Consider the following 27,856-nt stretch of genomic DNA (forward strand, 5'->3'; position numbering starts at 1 on the left):
CAAATAAATTTCAGTCACCCAAGGTATTGTCTACTTTATATAAATATTCTTATATGTGATGTTTTAAAAACTAAGTATTATAATGACAAAATGGAGGTAGAATGAGTAGAGTGATTGAGGCTGGATAAAAGGAGTGAGCGAGCAAAAGAGTTGGTAGTTTTAATAGATACAAATGACTTGACTGAGAAAAGAACATGTCAGATTGGATATCAGGAGGTTGCTTAGACAGATAAAAGAGAATAGTGTGATAGGAAAGGTAGTAAGCATGTTGCCTAGGTATGACAATGGTGAGATGAGGCGGAGAGCAAGGATTATGAATGATATGTTAGTGGAAATGTGGAGAAAGGAGTGCAGTTTGTTAATGTGTGGAATGAGTTTGAAGGACAAAGTGAACTGTATAAGAGTGATGGACTGCATTTGAGTGGTTTCGATGTGAGTTGCTTGGAGAGACTGCTACTGGAAGGTAGAGAAGTGAGTACAGAGAATGAATCTGATCAAGTGGGAAGTGATGTGGAAGAAGAGAAGAGTAAGACAGGAGAGATTGAAGAGGTGGTTACAAATAAAGAGATGAGCGAAATGAGTATAGCGAATGAGAGAAGAGGTGTGCAAGATGGACAGGGAAACGGGGAGGCTCAGGGTGGACAAGGGAACACAGCGTGAGAAAGGTGGATGCTCCAAGAAGATGTCAATGGATGTGTAGACAGGAAAGGAAGGGGATGACCTGGGATCAAGAGGAAACAGTTGGATTTGAAGAGGGCTCTAAAATGAATAAGGAGAAAGGGAAATGACTTCAGATGAGCATGGAGAAATCAAGTCGAATGAGTGGCATCAGTGGAACTAGCTATAGATCCAGGAATGAGCTGCTGTATTTGTATACAAATACTAGAAGTGTAAGAGACAATGCAGATGAAATGGTTGCATTAATTGAGTCTGTTCACCCAAAAATTGTTGGAATATGTGAGACATGGCTGGATGAGGACAATAACATCCTGACAGGAATAGAGATGGAAGGGTATGATGTGTTTTGTGAGGATAGAAAGGTTAAAAGGGAAGGGGGAGTGCTATTGATGATAGAGAAAGAGTTATGTCCATACAAAGTAGAGATGCAAGAGGGAAATAGGGCCAGTGGTTTTGAGGCAGTATGGTGTGAGATAGAGGTGAATAGAATGAAATATTCGGTTGAATTTTGTTATAGACCTGGTAATGTGGATGGTAGCGACTATGAAATGTATAATCAAATTAGTCAAGCAAATAAGAAAAGAGTGATCATTATGGGTGATTTTAATTATGGCAATAGAGACTGGAAAGATGAGATAGCAACTGGAAGTAAAGAAAATGAGTGAGTTTTGAGGGACAACTACCTCACAGGATGTAACAGAGGGCACATGAGGATTGAGGATCTTGGATTTGATCATCTCATCACAGGATATACTTATAAATGAGGTGGTGACCAATCGCTCTCCAATTGATGAGAGTGACTATGAAGTGATTACCTGGGTGGTTGCCAGCAGCGTGAGGACCTCTGTGAGAAAAGGGTATATGTGTAACTACAAAGGTGGTGATTACGAAGAATTCAGGAGAAAGATTGCAGGTGTAGCATGGAATGAAGAGTTAGCTGGAAAAGACATCAATGCAGCTTGGGGGATATTCAAAAACTATCTAGTAGAAGCAATGTCTAAATATATTCCAAAGTCAGAAAGTTAAATAAGCTAGGTGTGAAAAGGATGAATAAAGAGATTAAGCATGAGATACAGAGAAAAAGGGCATTATGGAGGGAGCATAAGAGAAGTGGTAATAACCAATTCCATGAGGATTACAAAAACCAGGCAAGGTGGATAACTTGGTTGGTAAGGGGAGCAAAAGTGAGGTATGAGCAGCAGTTAGCAAATGAAGCCAAAAAGAATCCTAAGGATTTCTTTCAATATGTAGCCAGCAAAAGAAAGAATGATTATGGAAGGATGACACTGATTGGAGAAAATGATATAAAGACAGCTGTTGCAGAAGGTGTGTTGGAAATACTTAATGAGTAGTTCATAAAGGTCTTTCATTCTTGTGAATGTGACTTCATGGAGAGATTGAGAGCAGTTGTGATGGGGAGAGGAGAGACTGACTGTAATTGAGTAAACTTGATGTTAATAAGGCTGTAGGATTTTACAACATATCACCACGTATTCTGAAGGAATGTGCCAGGGAGTTGACATCTGCTTTGACATATTTTTTTAATGATACTTGCACTAGGTCAAGTTCCTAAGGAGTGGAAGGAGGGCAAGATCGTGCTGCTTCATAAGGGAGGTGTTAGAACTCAAGCATCTTGTGGTTAAGTTGTTGGAGAAGCTTGTGAGAACTAGGATCCAGAATTGGGTTGACAACAATGTTATTATCTTTGATGGACAGTAAGGATTTGCTAAGGGGAGATCATGTTTTAGTAATCTACTTACTTATTACAATAGATGACTGCTTCCTTGGACAGAGGAGAAGGATACACAGTAATATACTTAGATTTCGGAAAGACTTTTGATTACCGCATGATAAGTTGATAGTCAAACTAGATCGGATGGGGTTGAATATTAGAATAGTGCATTGAATTGGCGACTGGCTATCTGATAGGTATCAACAAGTTGTGTATTGGGTAGCAGTATCCAGGAAAAGGAAAGTCACTAGTGGTTTAACTCAAGAGTCTGTTTTAGGGCCATTACTGTTAACGGTATTGGCAAAGATTTAGACGGAGATATTCAGTTGTTTGCAGATGATACAAAGTTGGGATGAAGTACGAAGAGTAGAGAATATGTTGTGGCCTTACAATAAGACTTGAATAAATTGAGTGATTGGGGATGTGAGTTCAGTGTTGCAAAATGTAAGGTTTTAAAATTTGGGAAACAAAGATGGGATGATGTAAAATTTATGCTTGGTGGGGATATATTGTTGGAGGTGGAGGAAACAAGAGATCTTGAGGTGATAGTGGATAAGGATCTGAAATTTAGGGGACAAATTGCCAAAATTGTGAAGACCACACAGAGACTTTTGGGAATGATGCGGAGGACACTGATTTGTAGATGTAGGGAGATTCTTGTTCCATTCTATAAGGCTTTGATTAGGCTACACATTGTGCCCAGATTTGGACACCTGGTTTCCAAAAGGACAAATAGATGTTGGAAAGGGTCCAGAGACAACTGATTAAGGTAGTTTCTGACCTCTGGAATGTCGTATATGAAGAAAGATTGAGAAGATGCAATTTACAGTCTAGGGATAAGAGAAAGAGGGGGAGCTATGATAAAGACCTACAAGTTAGTAAGGGGTTGTTATAGGATCAGTATTGGAGAGGTTCTATAGAAAAGAGTGGGAGATCAGGGGAGAACCAGCGGTCATCCCTGGAAACTGTATAAAGAGGGTGTGAGCAGGGGAGTGAGAAGCAGGTTTTTTGCACGCAGAGTTGTGCATGATTGTAAAGCCTTGCCTGAGAGTGTGGTGTCTGAAGAGAATTTTAGTGTGTTTAAGGTGCAGTATGATATGATAAAAGGACCTCTTAGATGAGTCTTTGACTCCATGGGGTAGTAGTAATAATAATAATAATAAAATAAAGTAATACATTCTTTAATTTTCATTACACATAATTATACAGAAATATTCTTTTCTTTAATATGGGGTTAAAATGCATGCAGCAACACAATTCATTTACATAAGGGCTTCATATGTCCTCCTGTGTGCCTTTTCTTAGTTGCAAAATGCTACCACTTACCAACTGATTTATCTGTAATAAAGTCTATTTTTTCATCAATAAATTATTCAGGGTGAAGAGATTCACTGATGACCTCAACTTCCCTTTTATTAGATTCATTTGATTTAAACTTCACTGACATTATTATTATTATTACGTGACACCTCCGAGGAGTCCAAAGACTCATCGAGAGAGGACACCTATTCTACAACTCTGTCTCCACCACTCAATCCACCAACTACAACTAACTGCAACTATACCAACATCATCTACTGCCCACCACCAACACTAGTATTTCCACAGATAATTATCTGTGGAAATACTAGTGGATGTGTATGATTATAATCATACACATCCATGCCTACAGCACAATTCAAACCTGCAGCCTTGGGGATGGAGAGCAGATACACTAACCGCTTGGCAAACCAGGCCGGCAATGATGAGAGAGAGAAAAGAGAATTGAGAGAGATGGAAACCCTCCCTTATTACTCATTGTTATTTCAAAAAGATCTTGTGTGTTTAAAAGCTTCCTCAAAACTTTGAACTCATATCACCCTTTCACCAAATTTAATGAAATCATTTCTTCATTATTATCAAAATATTTCCCAAAATGTTCTGGATTTGCAAGCCAGGTAAATGTATTAAATAGTGAAAGAGCTTTGGCAATTTCTGATTCATTTTCAAGAAATCTTTTTATCAAAGAAGCTATTCTATCTTCATCTAGATTATTCTAGCTTCATCTACAGTCTGTTTCCCCCATTCACTATTTGAAGAGCTCTCTACATGCATTATCTGAATCCCTCCTGATTTATGCTCATGTATAGACCCACAACTTCACCATGCAGGCATTCAAAACCAAAATCCTATGGAATAGGTTGGTTAATCCTTATTCCAGGAGTGTCTTATGTCTGTAGATGTGTTTTCACGAGGTTGGTATGCATGTTCTGTGGTACGAAAAACCCGAGTTACTGGGTGCAAAAACCCAGCTACCTCTGTATGAGACCAGCTAACTCACCTTTAGTCAAAAGAGACCAGATAAAAGTGCCTCACGTCATGGACAGCAATCAAATGTAAGTCTTTCTGACTAAAGAGCTTCGACTATACTGACTGAGCTATGAAGATTATTATCTGAATACCATTATTTATTATTATTATTATTACACCCTCCATGGAGTCGACAGACTCATCATGGGAGGTTCATTCAAATGACAACATATTTATCATATAGAATTTTAAAGTCCTTAACACTCCTTGCATTAACAACACATTCTGGCAATGCATTCCATTCACTGACAATCCTCCATGTAAAAAATCTACTCCTCACACCCTTCTTCACCACACTTTACATAATTTCCAGGGATGACCTCTGATTCTTCCCCTCACACCTTCTACTCTTTTATAATCCCCTCTGGATTAATCTGATAAATGCCTCTCAAGAGATATAGAGATGTTTAACTTAAACATCTCTATCATATCTCCTCTCTTCCTCCTCTCCACCAACCTCTGCAATCCACATCTCTTCATCCTCTCTCTCCATAGCCAGCATGCCAAACTTCTGATATTGTCTTAGTCACTCATCTCTGGACCCTCTCCAATGTCTCCACATCACATTGAAAACCAGGTGACTAGATCTGAGCACAATAGTCCAAGTGTAGTCTGACCAGTGCCTTATACAGTAGCACAACCACTTCCTTATCCTTGCATGTTAGAGTACTTCTTATCATAGCAGCACTATGATGTGCAACCTTTGCAACACTAGCAATATGCCCTCTAAACTTCAGTCTACTGTCAACCATCACTCCCAAATCTCTAATCACATCCACTTCCTGCAGTACGGCACCATCGATATAATACACAGCCTTATATTTCTGCACTCCAAAATGCAACACCTTGCACTTATTAATATTAAAACTAAAACCCCACTCTTTTGTCTATTCAAATCTTTCTGAAGGAATTCAGCATCAGCAGTGCTACTTATAATTCTTCCCTTATTTGCTGATGATGCATAGTTAAACAGCAGGAGCCCAAGAACAGAACCTTGGAGCATGCCATCGGTTACCCTTCTTTTTTGAGTCACTGCTCCATCATGTACAACCTGCTGGTATCATTCAGAGAGCCGATCTCTGATATTGTGTCTTTTGCAATGCTTTTTGTCAAATGCTTTTGCAAAGTCTAAGAATATCACTGCATATGATTCTCCCTTATCTAACACACTCATCACCTTATCATAAAATGCAAGTAAATTACTAAAACAGGACCCACCCTTTACAAATCCATGCTGACCATCATAAAGAATGCCATATCCATCAACTCAATTTGGTATTCTATTCCTTACCAATCTTATGGCAGGTAATATACCTACAGTATTTATGTTATCTAAAAATATCTGCTCAAAAGGTCATGGAGCCTCTCTCATTTCTTTAAGGGCATTCAACTGTCAGCATGGTATTTTGTTTGACTAATTAGCAGGCTTCCCTTTTACGAAATCAATGACAGTTGTTTAAATAAAATTAAAAAAATCTAAAAGAAAATATATACCTCTTGCAAAGAAGTGTTATGTTATTTTCTTTAACAAGCCTTTTGATGTTGGGAGATATCCCTTTTCCATTATCTATTTCCTCCAAATGCATTATTACTGCAAAATAGTTGTTAACAAGTGCAGTCAGTGCTTCCATTCTATTAGACATCGATTTACCAAATTCAGATACTTGAACTTCAGGATATGTGTTTGTTACATGGCTGGCTGCTACTCTTTCTGATTCTTTCAGTATTTTTGTAGAATTCTGGTAAAAGGGGTATAATATTTTTTACTACTGTTTCAATTTCTGTAACAAAGGGAACACCTTTAATAGGATTTAAAAACAGCTGTATTCAAATTACGTGCAATACAGTGTGCTAATATATGATCTTGCATCTCTTTAATTTTTCCATTAACCAATTGTTTTCTCCCAGCATATTAGCTACTCCATCTGTTCCGATGCCTATTAACCAATCACTAGTCTTCAATGGGAAGAATAATTTGCCCATTTCACTCTCTAATCTGTCAAAGTACCCTGCAGCCACTGAGTTTCACAGAGGAATTATGGAAGCAAGTGCCCCTTTCAGGTTCAGATTTTTATCAATGTATCTATATAAAGAAAAATTTCTGCACTTGCTATATCTGTAGAAGCATCTAGAAGAAGACTTGCTATACTGGAGTTCTGTGATTTCCTTGACTAATTTTTGTTTCATGACATCAGCAATAATAAATTCTTCACATTTCATATCATCCTGGCACTGTTCTACTGGACCTATATCTCTATCATGCTTATTTAGCAGGACTATTAAGTTTGTCATGTCAATAAATGGTTTGTTGAATTTAACTGTATAATGGGTTTTATTAAAAGCCACCTAATGTGATCAAACATTTTAGAATGCATTTTTCTTTGGCAAGGAGCTAGACATGTATTTTCTGGATGATTTCTGGAAAAGTCTATGTCACGGCATGTTTTATTTTAATTGGATGCTTCATGAACTTAAATGCCTCCATTTTGCAAGATCCTCGAAGATCCTGCAGTAATCTAGACTTACCATCAGCAGCCTCAAGATATTTTTTACATAAATTACAAAATTCAACTGTCTTCATAACACGCCAAATTGAATTCCATGAATTATCTTTCATTGAAAATAGTTCTACCCGATTGTTTGCACTTGATTGGAAACAGAATTCTTTTCTCTAGTATTCCACTCTCTGATCCCCACACAATTTGCCTTCAGTTTTTCACCATTTCACACTTAAAAAACTTTAAACTAAAAAGTACAATTGGTGTTTTCTTTCATTTATTGTTCACACAATATAAGATTTGTTTTAAAATAACAAGATTAAATAGCTTTTTCATTATGTAAAATGTTCAAGTATTCAATTACACTATAGTAATTCTTGTGAACTGTGAAAAGAAGATTAGGACAATACTATATTACAATTGTCCACCTACTTTTTATTTCTTTTTTATTATTATTATTACCCCAAGACCTCATGGAGTCAAAGACTCATCTGGGAGGTCCTTTTATCACACACACCCAGCTCATCATACCGTGTCTTAAACACACTCAAACTCCTTGCAGACACCATGCTCTCAGGCAAGGCATTCCAATCATTTACAACTCTGCAAGAAAAAAACCTGCTTCTCACTCCCCTACTCACACCCTCTTTATACAATTGTCAGAGATGACCTCTGGTTCTCCCCCGATCTTCCACTATTTTCTGTAGAACTTCTCCAGCATTGATCCTATAACAACCCCTTACTAACTTGTAGATCTCTATCATATCTCCCCTCTTCCTCCTGTCCACCAGACTCTGCAAATTACATCTTCTCAATCTTTCCTCATACTTGACATTCCAGAGGTTAGAAACTACCTTAGTCAGTTACCTTTGGACCCTTTCCAACATCTCTTCGTCCTTATGAAAAACCAGGTGACCAAATCTGTGCACAATAGTCCATATGTGTCGTCTTCACAATTCTGGCTAAATGTCCTCTAAATTTCTGATCCTTATCCACTATCACCCCCAGATCTCTCATTTCCTCCACCTCCAACAATATATCCTCAACAAGCATAAATTCTGCATCAAATCTTTGTTTTCCAAATTTTAAAACCTTACATTTTGCAACATTGAACTCGCATCCCCATTTCCATGCCCAATCACTCAATTTTATTCAAGTCTTCTTGTAAGACCACAACATCTTCTCTACTCTTCATGGTTCATCCCAACCTTGCATCATCTGTAAACAACTGAATATCTCCATCCAAATCTTCACCAATACCATTAACATACAAGTTAAACAGTAATGGCCTAAAACAGACCCTTGAGGTAAACCACTAGTGACTTTCCTTTCGCAGCATATTACTCCCTCATATACAACTTGCTGATACCTATCAGATAGTCAGTCTCCGATACAATGCAATTACTGTGTATCCTTCTCCTCTGTCCAAGGAAGCAGTCACTTTATTGTAATAAGATAATACCACTGTTGTCAACCCAATTCTGGATTCTAGTTCTCACAAGCTTCTCCAACAACTTAACCACAACACCTGACACACAGATAGGCCTATAAATTGATTCTCGAGTTCAATCACCTCCTTTATGAAATGGCACAATCTTGCCCTCCTTCCACTCCTTTGGAACTTGACCGAGTGTAAGACTCATATTAAAAAAATATATCAAGGCAGGTGTCAACTCCCTGGCACATTCCTTCAGAATACATGGTGATATATTATCAAGTCCTACAGCCTTATTAACATCTAGTTTTCTCAACTCCCCATATACCTCTTGCTCACTTACAGTCAGTCTCTCCTCCTCATCATCAACTGCTCTCAATATCTCCATGAAGTCACATTCACAAGATTGAAAGACCTTTATGAACTGCTCATTAGTATCTCCACCACATATATATATATAAATTAAACTATACATAAAATGATTAATATTTTACCTTTAAATAATTAAACGTTTCATATTTTGTTTTATGCCTTAACAAAGATTAAAGGTGTTGAAAGAATAAGCTGTATAGTTTACTACAGTATGGTATAGTACATAAAAATTAAAACTGTATGAATTTTAACTTGTGATTGTAATTACTGATCTCCTGTTAATTAAATTGTATTGTGAGAAAAACACAATTCTCATTATTTTTTAAATAACAGACCATCTGTTCCATATATCGTACATATGAAAAGATGAGCGTGAAAAGAGTAATCATAATGGGAGACTTTAATTATCCAAATATCGATTGGGTAGCAGTAGAATCTCATGAGAAGAATGAGAATGCATTTATTGAGCTGTTGTGGGACAACTTCCTCAAGCAGCATGTGACAGAAGGAACTCGAGGTCAAAGAGTGCTAGATTTGATTATAGTGTCAAGAGGGTGTTTCAGTTAAAGACATAACTATTCTGTCTCCAGTTGGTGACAGTGATCATGTGGTAACATGACCTTACATGTACTTAGTAAGGTTATGTTATAAACTTGAACATTCATAAACATGAAGTTTATGAATGTTCCATTCAGAAAAGGTTACATGCGGAACTACAAAGCAGGAAATTATGACCAACTGAGGAGTATACTGAGTTCAGTGGAATGGGATCGGTTGCTGGATGGAAAGAATATCGACAGTGCATGGGAAGCATTTAAACAATACTTAAATAATGCGATATCAGAATGTGTCCTCAGAGTTCAAAGAATAAATAGAGTAGGAGTCAAATGGATATGTAATCTTATTAAGCAAGAGATTCGTAACAAAAGGGAAGGAATACCGTTTGCATAAGGATGATGTCCATTATGAATGTTATAAGCAGTAGGCAAGAATATTCACAACTATTGTACAGAAAGCAAAGTCTGATTATGAAAAGAAACTCGTTCTGCATGCTAAAGACAACCCACAAGACTTCTATCAACATGCTGCAAGCAAAAGAAAGAATGAATATGAAAGAATAACTCTTCTAAATCCAGATGGCATTAGGGGTACAGATGCAGAAGAGGTTGTTCAGTTAATGAGTGCCCATTTCGTTAAAAGTTATCAACCTGGTGAACGCAACATTGAGCTCATCTTCAATAGATGAAGAAACGCAGATGTGTGAGGCTAAGGTATTAGAGCTGCTGCACAAATTGAATAAGAATTCTGCAATATGGACTGATGGAATATCAGCATGTGTGCTAAAAGAGTGTTCAGTTGGACTAGCCATTACTTTGACCAGGATGTTTAATATGAGTCTCAGAACAGGGAAGATTCTGCAGGAATGGAAGGAATGTATGGTAATTCCATTGCACAAGGGTGGTGCAAAGACCAACGTATCCAACTATCGATCAATTAGTATCTCAGGAGAGGTGGTGAAGATTTTAGAAAAATTGGTTAGGGCCCGCACTCATAAACGTATTGACAGTGAATCTCTGCTTTACAATGAACAACATGGGTTTACTAAGGGAAGGTCATGTTTTAGCAACTTGCTCACATTCTATAACAATGTTACCATTGAACTAGACAAGGGGAATGAATACGCTATGATAGTTTTGGATTTTGCTAAGGCTTTTGACAGAATACAGCATGGCAGACTGCTTCATAAATTGCAGAAAATGGGTTTGCGTTATACAATATTAGCATGGATAAGAGAATGGCTGACTGACAGATATCAAAAAGTGGTATACGAGGGGATCTGAGTCTGCAAGGTTTAAGGTGTACACAAGTGGTGTACCACAAGGATCAGTGCTTGGTCCACTGTTATTCAATCTGTACATTAATGATATTGGGAAGGATTTGACAAGCGACATACAGTTATTTGCTGATGATTCAAAGATAGGTAGGGTAATCAGGAATGCTGCTGATATGCAGTCTTCACAGAATGATTTGAATAGGCTGGAATTGTGAGCATGGGAAAATGGGTGTCAGTTCAATGTCAGTAAATGTAAAGTCATTCACTTCGGCATGATTGGATATCCAATGTCGTATTATATTGGTGGGATCAGGCTAGAAGAAACTGATGAGGCTAGGGATCTTGGAGTGTGAGTAGATAGGAAGTTGAAGTTTAGGGGCCATGTGGCAAAGATTGCAAATACAACTCAAAAGATAATTTCAATGCTGAAACGAACATTCACATGTAAAGATAAGGGTGTAATTTTGCCTCTTTACAATGCCCTGATAAGACATCACTTGGACTATTGTGCACAGGTCTGTCTCCTGGTTTCCATTGTGATTCTGATATATTGGTGAGAGTACAAAGAAGAGTGTTAAAATGACATCAGGATTGTGGAATACTGATTATGAAGACAGATTGAGAATTTGTACACTGCAGACACTAGCAAACAGGAGAAAGAGGGGGGTGATATGATTGAGACTTACAAACTTCTGAAAGGCTCATACAGGATTTCAATTGATGGGATTTTTCAATTTATGGAGGGTGGGGAAAGGATGAGAGGGCATCCTTGGAAGCTGAGAATGAAGGCCGCCAAGAAGGGTGTGAGGGCTAGATTTTTCTCTCAGAGAGTGGTGCATGATTGGAATGGATTGCCATTGGATGTTGTGAGTGCAATCAGTGTGAATGAATTCAAGAATAAGTATGATAGCTGATGTGTGTAGTACGTGGCCTCCTTCGATGAGTCTCTGACTCCCTGAAGGTCTCTCTTAATAATAATGATATTGTATATAGGAGGGTGAGCTGAAAAGTTCTCCACCTAACAATGAAAAAACAAATTTATAATTTCAAAATTATTCTCATTTTTCAACATAATCTCCCTTAAAGCTAATATATTTATTCCAGCAATGCTCCAGCACTTATTCCGTCCCTGTAGTGGCTCTCAGTAAGATCTGCAAATTACAGCTGCAATCACTTCTTGATTCAAAGAAAAATGCTGACCAGCAAGAAAGAGTTTTAGTTTTGGGTAGAGATAGAACTCAGAGGGAACCAAATCTGGGCAATAGGGTGGATGTTCCAACAATTCACAGTGCAGATCCCTTAATTTTCTCATTGCCAAAAGACCTTTGCGGGCAAGTGCATTGTCCTGATAAAAGATGATTTTTTTTCATCTGCAAACCAGGCTTTTCTCAGGAATTTTTTTGTTATCTGGTTAAAAAATAATAATAATATTCCCCAGTTATTGTTTTACCCTTTTCAAGATAGTTAATAAACAAAATGCCTTTAGCATCCCAAAACACAGATGCCATAACCTTTCCTGCTGATGGAACCGACTTTTTCTTCTTTGGTATCAAACAACCAGCCCACTGTTTTGACTGCTGCTTGGATTCTGGTGTATAATGGGGTGAATCCAAGTCTCATCCATAGTAATAAATCGATACACAAAATCAGTTTTATTCTTGTTAAAACACTCCAAGCACTGTTCAGAGATTTTCATGCAGGTGAGGTTTTGATCTGCTGTGAGCAAGTGCAGCACCCATCTTGCACAAAGCTTTTTTTTTTTTTTGCAATATTTCATGCAAAATATATCCTACTCTTTTGAAATGCCTATAATCTCAGCAATTTCACGCACTTTGACTCACTGGTCATCCAATACCATATCGTGCACTTGATCAATGATTTCTGGTGTTGTTACACTTTTTGGATGTCCTTCATGTGGATCATCTTCAAGACTAATACGGCCATGTTTAAACTCAGCAGCCCATTTCTTAATTGTCTAAAACGAAGGAGAAGAGAGCCCAAAAACTTTTATGAACTTCAAATGAATTTCTTTCAGTGTTAAACCTTTTTTTTAAAAATTATTAATTATAAAAGAACACGTAAGACCACAGTAATAACTATTTAATTAATAAGGTACAGATATTTCATACTAAAACTAATAGTACATCTTCAGTGTCATACAAACAGTTATATAAATGGAATACAAGTAATGAACATTCGGTGGATCACCTATTAAAAAACAATTGTTTCCGCGTGCTAGGAAATGATAGCAAATAATAATATAATTAATATTTAAGATAATTGGTTTTTTATTGATTACATAAAATAAAAGTCTCCCAGATCTTCAAGAGAGAGAGACAATCATTTCGATTCAAATTCAGTCGATGTAAAATAGCTGCATAACTTTCTTTAAAAAGGCGTTCATATTTGAACCTGTATCTATGGAGGAGAATAGCTTTATCCCACTGGATATTATGAGTAGTGTTAATAATACTGTGTTGTGCTAGACCAGACTTCTGAGGTTTGTTGTATTCAATATAATATTGATGTTCTTTAATTCTTTTTTCCACAGAATGGCCAGTTTGTCCAAAATAAGAGACATCGCATTCACATGGTATTTGGTAAACGCCAGCCAAAGATAGAGATGACGGTTTATCCTTTGTAGAAGGCAATAAAGAGGAAATTTTGTTGATAGGAACATACATGGGAATTAATTGGTACTTTTTCAAAATTTTACCTATAGATTCTGAGATTCCTGGAATGTAAGGGATTGGAACTCTGCAGACTGTTGAAGAAACCTTAGGTTTCTTCATCATTAAAAAGTTAATGGTGGAAAGTTCTTGTTGTAAGATTACTGGAGAAGAGCAGACTTTATGTGCTCTATTAATTAGGGATGTAAGAATGCCAAATTTTTGAGATGTGTGGTGAGCAGACTTTTTATGAATGTATCTGCCAGTAAATGTGGGTTTTCGAAAGAAGCTTGTAGATAAGGTACCAGAAGAAATTCGAGTAAGGAGGCTATCCAAAAATGGTAAAGTACCAGAATTTTCTTTTTCCATGGTGAATTGAATACGTGGGTGAAGGCTATTTATCTTCTTTTGCAAAGAATTTTATAACCGCACGATACTCAAATTTATCCATTTCAAGGAATACAGAAAACACTTTTGCTTCAGACAACAGTATAAAACAAACTACTTGATAGAATGACTTGCATTTCACATGGATGTTTATGACAGATGCACCAACTTAGAAAAAAAAATCTTGCCGATAGTGTTGCTATCTATGGTCGAGGCTGAGAACTTTTCAGACCATCCTGGTACATCATCATCAAATTCCTGATACATATCCTCATGGGGTGCAGGATATTATGATAGTACTACATGAAAAAGTAACACCATTAATAACTTCCGATCAATTTTCCTCAAAATTAAGCTCTTATCTGTCACGTTCACAACATTATCAGATCTCATATTACACTCTTCTAAGGCACTTTTTAACATATTAATCCCCCACATATTGGTCTTTTTGCTGCCAACCTGGCAATGAGCACTTGTTTTTCTGATCTTTCCTCTACAGTTCTTTAAGTGCCCATACAATCTGGGATTGGTTCTGCTAGCACATTCCTGAATGCTAACAATTGCAAGTTCCTTTCTAATGTCTTCATTTTTAATATGATACTGACACTGATGCCATCTGTTCACTCCACTAATCTTTCTCAGAACTTTCAGATCTGTGGTCTCCAGTCTTTGATCAAGTGTTTATTTCTAACCCAGCTCTCATATTAATAAGTGAAAATTGGTTTGAACATTGTCTTGTATACAGCTAATTTAGTGCTTTCACTAATTTCATTGCTATTCTTTATAAATTTATTCAGCAGACTTCCTACCATAAAAGCTTTGCTAATTCTATTGTCTATTTGGATATTTAATTTGCCATATTCACTAAAAAGTGTACCTAAATAGTTGAAATGTTTTACTTGTTCTTTAGGTTCTCCATTCAGGATAGAGTTGATGTTTTTAGTGGAAACAGAGTTGTAGAGTAGGTGCCCTCCCTCAATGAGTCTATGGACTCCCTAGAGGTGTCACGTAGTAATAATAATAATATCATTATCATCTGCGTAAAGAATAAAGAGCTAAGATTATCGCCAATTTTGATATCAGATTTAATACCACTTTCCATCATTAATGTGATACATATAGATAATGAATAATAGTGGAGTTAATGTACACCCTTGTCACACTCCTGATTTAACATCAAACATCTTCCTTGTACCTCCTTCAATTCTACACCCTCTTTCCAAAAAGAAACCGAACTTTTCGAAAATAGAAAAAACTAGTGGTGCCACCTGTTGTATCTTTTTGTTGTCGAAAGCGGCAACCTTCATTAGTGTTGTGTCAACTGTTTATGACATTTGTTTCATTAGAAGCCGAGTTATAGTGCCAAGAGTGACAGTGTGTTTTGACGAACAATCGGAAAATGAGTTTCAAACAGAGAGCTGCGATTGACTTGCGTGTTAAACTTGGTAAACGTTTTACCAAAACGCATCAAATGCTTCGAAAAGCATACAGTGATGAATGCTTATCCCTTACTCAAGTTTACAAGTGGTTTAAACGATTTCAAAGTGGTTTAGGCGCTTGAGGACGACGAAAAGCTAGGCCATCCAAAAATTGGACTGAGCGAAGTTAACATCCAAAAAGTGCGTGATTTCATCAAAGAAATACGAAAACATCTGTGAGATTGATTACAGATGAATTGGGGATTCCAAAATCAACTGTGCACAACATTCTGACCTAGAGTTTGGGCCTTTGTAAATTGAATTCGCGATTTGTGTCCCATAAGTAGACTGATGAACAAAAAATGTAACAAATTGAGCACTGCGAGGATCTCATTAAAACCACTCATAAAGACTCAAACTTCCTTGAAACTATCGTTACTGGTGACAAAACGTGGTGTTTTGAATATGAGCCAGAAACAAAGCACCAGAGTGCTGAGTGGAGACCACCAGAAGAGGGGCATCCGAAAAAAGTCGCTTGGAGAAGTTAAAAGTAAAGACAATGCTGATTTGTTTCTACGATTCCGAGGGCATTATTCACAAAGAATTCGTTCCACCTGGCCAAACGGTCAATGGCGAGTTTTATCTCGAAGTCTGGAAGCAATTGATAGCGAGAATTCATTGCGTACGGCATGAATATTGTGATGCAGGCAGCTGGTCACTTTTGCACGACAATGCACCATCTCATCGTTCGAACATTGTGAAACAGTTTTTAAGCAAAAACCAAGTTTGTATGTTGGATCACTCACCGTATTCACTTGATTTAGCACCCCGTGACTTCTTTCTCTTCCCCCAACTTCATTTGCTGATGAAAGGAAAGTGATACAACACCAGTGAAAACGTTCAAGCATCAGTAACCATGACTCTCAACAGTATCCCAAACCGATATGAAACACTCATTTAACGAATTGACCGTGTCAAACGCTGTATCAAAGCTGAGGGAAAGTATATTGATTGAAATAAATGATTTGGATATTATATTTATATTTTGGATATCTGAATAATTATAATTATTCAAATATCCAATGTTAATGGGACATTGTATTGTGCAATACTATGTATTACTCAATATAATGTCCCATTAACACCATATAAATGTACTTTCTTTTAAGGTTACACAGTGGTCAACATTCATAGTTAAGAATTTATGGAGACACAACACACGTATTAAAATAATTACCTTACTTAATATTAGCAAAGTAACGATCAATGTTTCGACCTCTGTATTGAGATCATAATCAGGAAAATACATATGTATAAGATACATGTTACATGCTACTGTACTTTAGAAAGGTAAAATGAACCTAACTGCATATTAATCTTTTAACTAGCCTGACCTCTTTTGGAAAAAAACAAATTAATAATATTAAATTTTAAAAATTGTATAAATAGATTTTAAAAAAATTAAAATCCTATAAATATAAAAATAAATTAAAATTAAATTAAAATAAATAAAAAATAAACATATAAAATATTTTTTTAATTTAAAACATAACTACGAGGGCTGTTCAATAAGTAATAAGACTAATTTTACTGTCGCGAAACCACTCATCACAATATTAATTTCTGTGGAATAAAGAAATGTTGCTGTCTGTATTAACGAAAGAGGTTGATAGATGGCGTATATGGGCTGATATGTGCCAGAGTGTCACATGACTAAACGCAAGCTTGTTTCGGCGCGCCTATGAGCTGCAACCAGTCGTCGAAATGGAAGCATCCTTGGAACAGCGTTATGTGATTAAATTTTGTGTGCGTTTGCAAAAATCGGCATTGGACACTTTTAACATGATACGCAAAACTTTCCACAATGAAGCAATGTCGAGGGCAAGTGTTTTTCGCTGGCATAAAACTTTTAAGGAAGGAAGTCAAAATGTGGAAGATCTTGAATGTGAGGGAAGACCTTCAACGTCCATCACAGAGACAATGATCAACACAGCAGCGATTATCATCAAGGAGGATTGCAGAATTACAGTATGCCAGCTGCATGTTGTCCTGAATATTTCTGTGGGAAGTGTTCACTCAATCATGGCTGAACATTTGGGACTGAAACGTGTTTGCGCCCGATGGATTCCCAAACTCTTGACACCGGAGCAAATGCAGCATCGAGTGGATGTGTGCACAGAATGGAAAGAAAGACTGGAACAAGAAGGTGACAACTTCTTAAAATGAATCATTACAGCAGATGAAGCTTGGTTGTATCACTATGACCCTACAATGAAACAACAAAGCAGTGAATGGAAGCATCCGTCTTCGCCCAAGAAAGCAAAAACTGTAAAATCAGCTGGTAAAGTTATAACCATAATGTTTTTTGACTACAAAGGCATTGTTTACCAACACGCTGTAGAGCCCGGGAATACTGTAAACGGCTCATACTATGCAGATGTTTTACGAACAATGGTACAGCATGTCAAAAGGAAGCATCCATTGCTGAAGAATGGCTTCTTATTGCACCACGATAATGCAAGGCCACATATTGCTGGTGGTGTAGTGGACGTTTTGCAGAAGAACAACATAGATATCCTACCACACCCTCCATACAGTCCTGATCTCGCACCGTGCGATTTCTGGCTGTTTCCTCAGCTCAAGAAACCACTAAGAGGCCGCCATTTCGAAAGCAACAAAGCATGTGTAAAAGCTGCGGAGGCGGTTTTGAAAGAACTCTCAAAAAACGGACTTTCACATGTGTTTAAGAAGTGGACGCAACGTTGGGACAAATGCATTGCGTCTCACGGTAGTTACTTCGAAAAAGACCATGTAAATGATGACGATTAAAGGTAATCTGTTTTCTGTATAAATATAGTCTTATAACTTATTGAACAGTCTCCGTACATTAAACATTTCTAAAGTCCACTTGTATTGAGATTTTCTTCTAGGCTTGTTCTGGTTGCTGTAAGGGTTGCAGAGGGTTCCACATTCTTGGAATGTTAATCCATCATTTTTGTTCAGGTTTCAATAGTGTTTTAGCATTTCACATGCTTCTTTGAATTTTCTTTCAAACTAGGCTTTGGGGAGGTGTAGGGACTTGGTGTGTTTCCAGTGAATTCCATGGCATGTTTGGAGTGTATAGTCTCATAGGCCTGTTTTACCATAATGGAGATATTTAATGTGTCTTCTGTGTTCGTCTTTTCTGATTAGAATTGCGCATCCTGTTTCCCCTATGTAGAGTAGGTTGCATGTACACTGGATTTTGTAAACCCCTGTGTGGGCCAGGTATGGAAAAGGATCTTTGGAAGCACTGAGTAAATTTCTTAATTTTGTCAGGGGTTTGAAGGTAGTCTTGATGTTGTATGTATGTAGTGTTCTGTCTATTTTTTCTGAAATGCTAAGGCATTCTTGTTATTTTTTTATTTAGTGGTATTTTTATGAAGGATTTTGTGAACTGTTTTTTTATTGAAGCCATATTTTACAAATGTGTTATTAATGATTTCAAATTCTGTTCAGAGCTTGTTCATTGGAGCAAATTGTTAGTGCTCCGTGTTCGAAGGTGTTTATGGCTCCTAGTTTTTGTGTTCAGTGGTGGTATGAATTTTTGTGTATGTGCTGAAGGAAGATGTGTGACGAGTGTGTCTCGAAAAGGAGAAGAGTTTTTGTTTTCGATTTCAATGGTGAATTGGATACGTTTATGTTGTTTGTTCAGGTGGAGAAGGAATGTATTTAATGTTTCACGGCTGTGGGGCCAAATGGCTAAAATATCATCAACATATCTGAGTTAGACTTTGGGCTTTAGGCTGGCAGGATACACTAACCACTCGGACCGGCATTTTTAATATTTTTAAAAAATATTTTGTGTTTATTTTTATTTATTTTAATTTACATTTTTAATTTATTTTTATATTTATTGGTTTTTAATTTTTTTAAATCTATTTATAAAATTTTTAAATTTGATATTATTAATTTAGTTTTTAATTTTTTTTAATTTAATATTATTAATTTAGCTTTTTCCACAAGAGATCAGGCTAGTTAAAAGATTAATAAGCAGTTAGATTCATTTTACCTTTGTAAAGTACAGTGGCATTTAGCTTGTATCTTATACAAATGTATTTTCCTGATGATTACCTCAATACAGAGGTCAAAACGTCAATTGTTACTTTCCTAATATTAAATAAAGTAATTATTTTAACACATGTGTTGTGTCTCCATAAATTCTTAACTATGAACCATATAAATGTATATTTGAACAGCTTTCCTCTTGGCACCTTATACCATTTATATGTCATATTTTCAGATGTACAAAATTTAAAAGCAAATCCTATTTATATATTCCCAAGATTTCTCAACTATTTGTCTTAAAGTGAAAATCTGATTCTGACAACCTCTATTTGCCTGAATCCAGTTTTTTCTTCACCAAGCTTCCCTTCTACAATTTTGCTTAACCATTTCTCAAGTATACTTGTATAAATCTTAACTGAAACACTCAGTATGGGAATTCATCTGTAATTCTCACATTCAGGATTATTTCACTTTTTAATTATGGGTGCTATGAGAGCTCTACTCCAATCACCTGGAATTCAGCTGTCTGGCCAGCCATTCTCAATTATGCAGTGCATCCATGAAAAAACTTTTATACCTACATATTTTATCATTTCTGATTGAATTTCATCTACTACAGCTGCCTTTCCACATTTCAGTTTTTACATGGCTTTTTGTACTTTAAATATCATTATTATTATTATCCTGGCCTCCATGGAGTCAAAAGACTCATCATGGGAGATCATTTTTAGGAAACACAAAGTTTATCATACCACTCCCTGAACCCATTGACCGTTCCCGCTCCAACCACTCTCTCAGGCAATGCATTCAAGGTTCAACCACCCTGCACAAAGAGAAACCACCCCCCCTCACCATCTTGCGCACAGCCTCCTTTCATAACTTCCAGGGATGGTCCCTTGTCATTGCTCCTTCCTGCCATTCCACCAAGCGAAAGAACTCTCGAATGTCTACTCTGTAACTGACTCTTAACAGTTTAAAAGTCTCGATCATATCACCTCTCCTTCTTCTATCCACCAAACTCTGCAGTCCATATTCCCTCAGTCGATCCTCATAACTCATATTGTACAGTCCTGAAACCATCTTTGTTATCTGCCTCTGTACCCTTTCCACAGTCAATTTATCCCCTTCAAATTCTGGGGACCAAATCTGAGAACAATACTCTAAGTGTGGTCTGATCAGGGTCTTATACAAAGGAATGATAACTCTTTTATCTCTGCAGGTCAGCGTCATTCTCAGTATTGCAGCAATCCTCTGAGTTACCCTCACCACCTTTGCAATATGCTCCCTGAATTTCAGTTTTCTATCAATCCTTACCCCCAGATCTCTTGTCTCCCCTACCTCCTCCAATACAGCTCCTCCAATCGAGTATGCATCCTCCCATCGATGGATCCCAAACCTCAAGACTTTCCCATATGCAAAAGTTTAATTAGGATAAGATAACACATTAAAGTATTATTTTTTTTTAATTGAAACTTTTAATTCCTACATTAGTCTAATGTTATTTAGAAATTAAGATTATCATATGAAATTGTGAATTAATATCTATAATTTAATCATCACTCTGGTGAAATTTTTCCTCTTTTTAATACTTAGCAATGTAACATTACGTGGCTCGTTCTACTTTTGAATGATCAATTGTTGGTATTCCACCTTGTTAAAAACTGTTACTACGTAGTCACTGAGGATAGTCTGTTAGTTTCAGACTGAAATATTTGGCAAATATTAAAATATTCTTGTGTTAATGTGTCTATAATTCCTAATCATAATGTCACAAGTGTCTCTCAAGAGCTAAATGGAAGTCTCTTCCCACTTAAACAGCTTTAGTCTTTAAGCACCCCTTCTATATACATGTAAGGTTAATATTGAACTAAATTATCCTTATAAACAAAATTTTTACATAAAAAAAAAGCATTACATATTGTATGTAACTTACCAGAAAATAAAGTGCTCAGCATGAGATTAACACACTTATGATTTTTAATGTGTTTTCCTGGCAGAAAACGAAGACAACTTTCAACAATAAAAACTTTATACGTTAAACAATAGACATGCATGCGTGCTAAAGGGCATTTCGCCTAATATAAATTCGCTACTTATAACCACATGCACGAGACAGGCAGATGCAAATTTCATGAAGATAAAATTTGATTTTTAAGTCACACAGTGAAAAATATATGAAAAATAAAGAAAAGATACTACAATTTGTAGACTGTGTTTTTATCGAAACCGTGTTGTATAAGTACCGCATTGAACAAGGGCTACTACAATTTGTAGACTGCATTGTATAAGTACTGCATTATACGAGGGTTACCTGTATTTTATTTAACATATTAAAAGAAAGACAAATACCAAATAATATTCTAAAAGCTATTATAAGTAGATATGAAAATAATCAAATACAAATAAGATAAAATTATGAAGTATCATATCCAAGAGAGATAAACCAAGGAGTCCAACAGGGATGTACCCTTTCAGCAACTCTTTTTAATATTTATCTAAATGAAATAATAATAAAATGGAATAAAAATTTCCATTAAGGTATTAAATTTTTTTTAACTCTGAACTTAAACACTCTCCTTTTTGCTGATGATATTGCAAATAACTGCAAAATAATTACAAATTCTGAAGATAACTTACAGAAAGATATTTTAAATTTAAATGAGATAGCCAAAGATTACGGAATGATAATTAATATCAACAGAAAATCAAAAACTATGGCCTTTAAAGGACAAGATACAGTAAAAACTAAAATAGTAATAGATAACAAGATTTTAGAACAAGTGAATTCATTTAACTACCTAGGATGTATGATTACATATGAAAATGAAAAAGATATAAGCCTAAAAATTGCAAAATATTTAAAAATAACAGGTGTAATTAACTCTATATTTAAACCTAACCTAGTACAAAAACAAACCAGACTAATTAGCTCTACCAGTCCTGTTGTATGGAAGTGAAATCTGGGCAATAAAAAAAAAAGATAAACAAAGATTAATAAAAGCTGAAATGAAGTTTATGAGAAAAACTGCAGAGTATACTCTATTCAAATCACAAAAGAAAGGAAGAAATTATGAAAGAATTAAACCAGAAATCAATAATAGAAAAAATTAAAAAATATCAACATAAATGGATGGAACAGGTTGAAAGAATGAAGACAGAAGGATTACCTAAACAAGCCTTAAATTACAAACCATCAGGAAAAAGAAAACCAGGATGTCCTCTAAAGAGATTCAACGATGATGTCTAAGGTTTGGAACAGGCAACTCTAGGCCTAAATCCTTGAAAAGCATGATGATGATGAAAACTAATGTCCCAATGTGTCAGTTATTACTATCTACTGAGAGCAAGCATTTTCAGGTCAGCTGATGTACAAGAAGAATCATCTGAGATTATGGAGGATAAAAGTATCACTTCCATCTGAAAATGGCTAATGCAACCTTGGTTGAAAAAGCTTAGATGGAGATACTAACATTTTTGAGAGGATCTAAACCAAAATTTGTTTTTCCAATGAGGGACATAAGTCTCAAGATTAATATGAAATATGGCATCCATACTACACCATTCAAAGAAAATTTTGTTATTAATATCACTGTGAAAAGGGTACAGAGGCAGATAACAAAAATGGTTTCAGGACTATACAATGTTAGTTATGAGGATCAGCTGAGAGAATGTGGAATGCAGAGTTTGGTGGATAGAAGAAGGAGAGGTGATATGATTGAGACTTTTAAACTGTTGAGAGGTAGTTACAGGGTTGGCACTGGGGAGTTCTTTCTCTTGGTGGAACAGCAGGAAGGAACGATGACATCCCTGGAAGTTACGAAAGGAAGCTGTGAACAAGAGGGTGAGGAGTGATTTCTTTGCATGGAGGGTGGTTGAACCATGGAATGCATTGCCTGATAGAGTGGTGAGAATGAGAATGGTCAAGGAGTTCAAGGAGTGGTATGATAGACTTTGTGTTTCCTAGGAGGGACCTCCCACGATGAGTCTTTTGACTCCATGCAGGCCTGAATAATAATAATAATAAAACTTTATTAAACCCACACAGACCACACCATGCAAATGGCAAGGTGATCAGCAAGAAAGATTGGACAATTACTAATGGGAACATCAGTAACTGTCTAACCTGTTTGGACATTGCATTAAAAAAAAGTAACAAACAAGTTTAAAATTCTGGAATCTAATAACGATTTCTGGAACTTTTATGAACTGTTGTAGCCTTATGTATTCAGTCAGTGTACAAATAGTGCTTTAGCATGCCTATCAAAGCAAGTAAAACAATTATGATTAAATATGCCCTATTGGCTCTAATATTTTCTAATGCCATGCTATTATTCAACTTACCACAAGAGTCACAACAATGGATGATGCTTGAGTGATGAAAGCTGCATAATAAATAAATAAATAAATAATTACACAATAAATCAATGCACAGGCATACACAGATACATACACAAGTCAAAAATTTTAATATGAACATGATTAGGCCCAATGTTTTAATCCCCACACCAACAGCAAAAGGAATACAGATCTTACAACCTGAATCTCAAATTTCATAAAACTGAATATAATGTAACTACATTTAATACATAAAATGCCAGTTTTGAATTTAGAAAAAAAAAAAAAAATGACAGGGTAATTATACACAGAAACATTTTGATTAAGACCATGTGAAATCTATATTAAGGGTTATAACCAAACAAATGTACAATTTAATAACTTATTTTTAGTTAAGAGAAATAATCCTCCACAGCATCTTTGTAAACAACAAATTATATGCTGTCATAAATGCTATAAGTATGCAGCATTTATTGCAGTCCATTTTTTCTGCAAAGAATCTATGAAGAAGTTGTCAGAGCAATACCTACATATGCAGCAGAAATGTGTCCAGAAACTATAAAAATAAGACAATCAAGCGAAACCATTCAGATGAAACATTAGAAAAAAAATTAAAGGTGTAACAATATCAAACAAAATTAGGAATGCACAAATAACCAATAAATTATTGTATCATCATCTTCTTTTTCAGCCTTGGTCAGTCCACTGCTGGACAAAGGCCTCTCCCATTTTTGACCACTTCTTTCTATCTTTGGCAGTCTTCTTCCACTTCTTGTCAAAGCTTCTAAGGTCATCATCCAATCTAGTCCTTGGCTTTCCCCTGTTTCTTCATCTGGTTGATATCCAGTTTGTAAGTTCCTTGGTCCAGCATCCATCCCCTCTTCTCATTACATGGCCTGCCAACTTCCATTTTCTGGTCTTAATATGAATTAGAATGTCATTTATCTTGGTTTTCTCTCTAAGCCAAGAGTTTCTTATTTTATCTTTTAAAAAGATCCCTAGGATATTTCTTTCACATTTTCTTTGAGTAATCTTCAATTTGTTTTCCAGTCTTTTTGTTAGGTTCCAGGTCTCACTACCATAAGCCATGACTGGTATTAAGCACCGATCAATTACTTTCCTTTTAGGCACAATGGGATACCACTCTTAAGAATGGAACTTAGTTTTCCAAAAGCTGTCCATGCCAACTGTATTCATCTATTGATTTCTGATTCAATGCCTTTATCTAAATCAAAGAGCTGTCCTAGATAGACAAACTGATCTACAATATCTAATTGATTATTTCCTAGGGTGATGGGTGATTTTATTGCTGACTTGTTGAACATTAGTTTTCCCAGTATTTATTTTTAGACCTTTCTTCAGACTTTCTTAAGTCTGAAGTTGGTGTATTAAGTTGGTCTATCATACCTTGAAGTTCTTTAGCTGTTTCAGCTATTATCAAGATATCATATCTGCATAACTTAAGTGTCAGAGGTATTTCTCATTTATCTTTATGCCTTTATTGTTCCAGTTTAAGTTTTTAAAGATTTCTTCTAGTACTGCAATGAACAGTTTTGGTGACAGTGTCCCTTGCCTAACTCCTTGAATTTAGATTTTTTTTTCATATTCTTGTTCCATAGCATTATGGTTGCAGTATAATTGCTATAGATATGTTTTAGAAGTTTGATGTACTGGGGTTCAACACCTTGTTTCTCTAGGGCTGTTATTAGTTCCATCGTCTTGACTGTGTCAAAAGCTTTTTCATAATCTATGAAAGCTAGACAAAGGGGTATATTAAATTCATTACATTTATCTAATAATAATAATTGTCTTAGTGTGTGGATATTGTCCATAGTACTGAAAAAAAAGGATCTCAATCCTGTTTGTTCTATTGACTGATTATCTTCTAGTACATGTGTTATCCTGTTTGCTATGATTTTTGTGAGGAGTTCATAGAATGTTAGTAACAGGCTTATTGGATGGTAATTTTTTATTTGTTCCTTGTCTCCATTTTTGTGCACTAACACTAGGTTGGTGTTGTTCCATTCATCTGGGATTTTTCCTTCTTCTAGATATAGATTGAGAATATTCAGGATGTAAGGGTAAATAATCTCACCTGCATATTTTATTAGTTCAATGGTGATGCCATCATTGTCTGGTGATTTGTCGTTTTTCATTTGTTTCAGTGTTTCCTTTAGTTCTTTAATTGTTGGAAGAGTCAGTTTTAATGCTAGAGGGGATAGGGCAGGTTCGAGGTTTAGAGGTTTAGAGGTACAGGAGGAAAGTGTGTTTCAAATACTGAGTACTCTGGATGTCAGTAAAGCTGTGGGACTGGATGGTATTTCACCACGAGTTTTGAGAGAATGTGCTAGGGAACTGACAGTGCCTTTGACCTGGCTTTTCAATGAAAGTCTGGCTGCAGGAAAAGTGGAATGGAAGGAAGGTAAGATAGTGCCATTGCATAAGGGTGGTAGCATACTGGAAGTGTCTAATTATAGGCCAGTTTGTGTGTCATCAGTAGTTAGTAAGATCTTGGAGAAAGTAGTGAAGGACCGTATACAGAACTGGGCAGATGAGGGTAATGTTATCTGTGAGAGTCAACATGAATTTGTGAAGGGGCACTCTTGTTTTAGCAATATGCTAGCCTTTTATAATAAAGTTACAAGAACATTAGATGAGGGAAAGGCATATACTGCCATTTTCTTAGCCTTAGCGAAGGCATTTAACAGGGTGCCACATGATAAGCTGATATTTAAGTTGCAGCACATGGGTCTGGATGTCAGATTGGTCAACTGGATTCAGGATTGGCTGTCCGACAGGTATCAGAGAGTTGTGTATGGTAGGGCAGTTTCAAGGAAGCAGAGGGTTACAAGTGGGGTCCCATGGGGCTCAGTACTGGGACCTATATTGTTTAACCTTTACATCAATGACATTGTCAGTGGATTGCAAGGGGATATTCAGTTGTGTGCAGGTGATGCGAAGCTGGGAAGGATTATTAGTAATAGTGCAGATGCGGCAGCCCTGCAACAGGATTTGAATAAGCTAGATAGATGGGCAAATGAATGGGCATGTCGGTTTAATGCAGCAAAATGTAAGGTCTTGAGGTTTGGGAAACATCGATTCTTTCCTTGCAAAGTTACGTAGAATCATTGATTCTGGAGCATGATTTTAACTACATTCATGAGGTGAAAATTCTCGTAACCATCTTCGATGTGCTGCGTGAGATTCAGAATTTGGCCACAGCAGGACTCTCCGGGACAGAAACCGGATTGCTTGGGTATAAGTTTCTTGTCAATGTTTGCTGCTATTCTTTCCAGAATCATTCGTTCAAAAGTTTTATACAAGTGACAGAAGAGACAAACAGTGCGAAAATTCTTCGACTCTGTAGGTTCCTTTCCTGGTTTAAGTAAAAGCTACCACTTGAGCTTTCCTCCATAATTTGGCAACTGAAGAGATTCTACACACCTATTCATCAATTTCACCAGCCAATGGATGGTTACCGGACCGAAACGCTTTATCTGTTCTGTCCGAATGTCATCCGGGCCAGCAGCTCTATTCTCTTTCAGGTGACATATAGCTTTTCTTAGTTCTTCTTCAGAGAACGGAGAAGCTAATGAATTAGTCTCAGCCTATTTAATGTGCGTAAGATTGGTTTTCAGTATCTTCTTGTCTATAGGCCAAGGCTGATGTGAATCCATGAAATATTCCTTTAAGACACATGGTGTTTTGTCATTAAGTCCTATTGCCTTATGGACACACTCATACAACCAAGAAAAAACTATATTTTAAAATGTAATGCTGGTTATTCTAAAACATAGAATAACCTGGTAGTAAAAAAAAGAACAGATTTATTCAGACACTCAATTAGTTTAGTGAAATAACTGTCCCATTCAATCACCATCCAGCATAAAAAAAAAAAAAACAGGCATTATTGAAACTTTTAAGAAACAGCCCATATAAAATCTTCAGCAGTATAGATAAAAGAAATCAAGAGCTTCATTAGCTCATTTGCATTCTACTGAAAAATGGCTGCAACATTAGTCAACAAAATGTTAACCCTCTACACAACTAGATAAACACAATAAACAAGTTGAGACTTTTAAACTGTTGAGAGGTGGTTACA

General features: G+C 36.3%; 1 protein-coding gene across 3 annotated transcripts in view; it reads right to left on the reverse strand.

Moving 5' to 3' along the window:
* LOC150104479 (ATP-binding cassette sub-family C member 8-like) overlaps positions 1-27,856 on the reverse strand; it is an 822,612-nt gene that overhangs the window by 558,381 nt on the left and 236,375 nt on the right. For all 3 annotated transcript variants that reach the window (XM_090395659.1, XM_090395657.1, XM_090395658.1), the window contains exon 10: positions 23,761-23,801. In XM_090395659.1, the coding sequence (XP_090251785.1) occupies positions 23,761-23,801 (41 nt within the window). The remainder of the gene's footprint in view (positions 1-23,760; positions 23,802-27,856) is intronic.

This window comes from Typopeltis vanoorti, chromosome 7, assembly GCF_054136105.1.
Source record: "Typopeltis vanoorti isolate ZY-2024b chromosome 7, IOZ_Tvanoo_1.0, whole genome shotgun sequence".
Taxonomy (NCBI): Eukaryota; Metazoa; Arthropoda; class Arachnida; order Uropygi; family Thelyphonidae; genus Typopeltis; species Typopeltis vanoorti.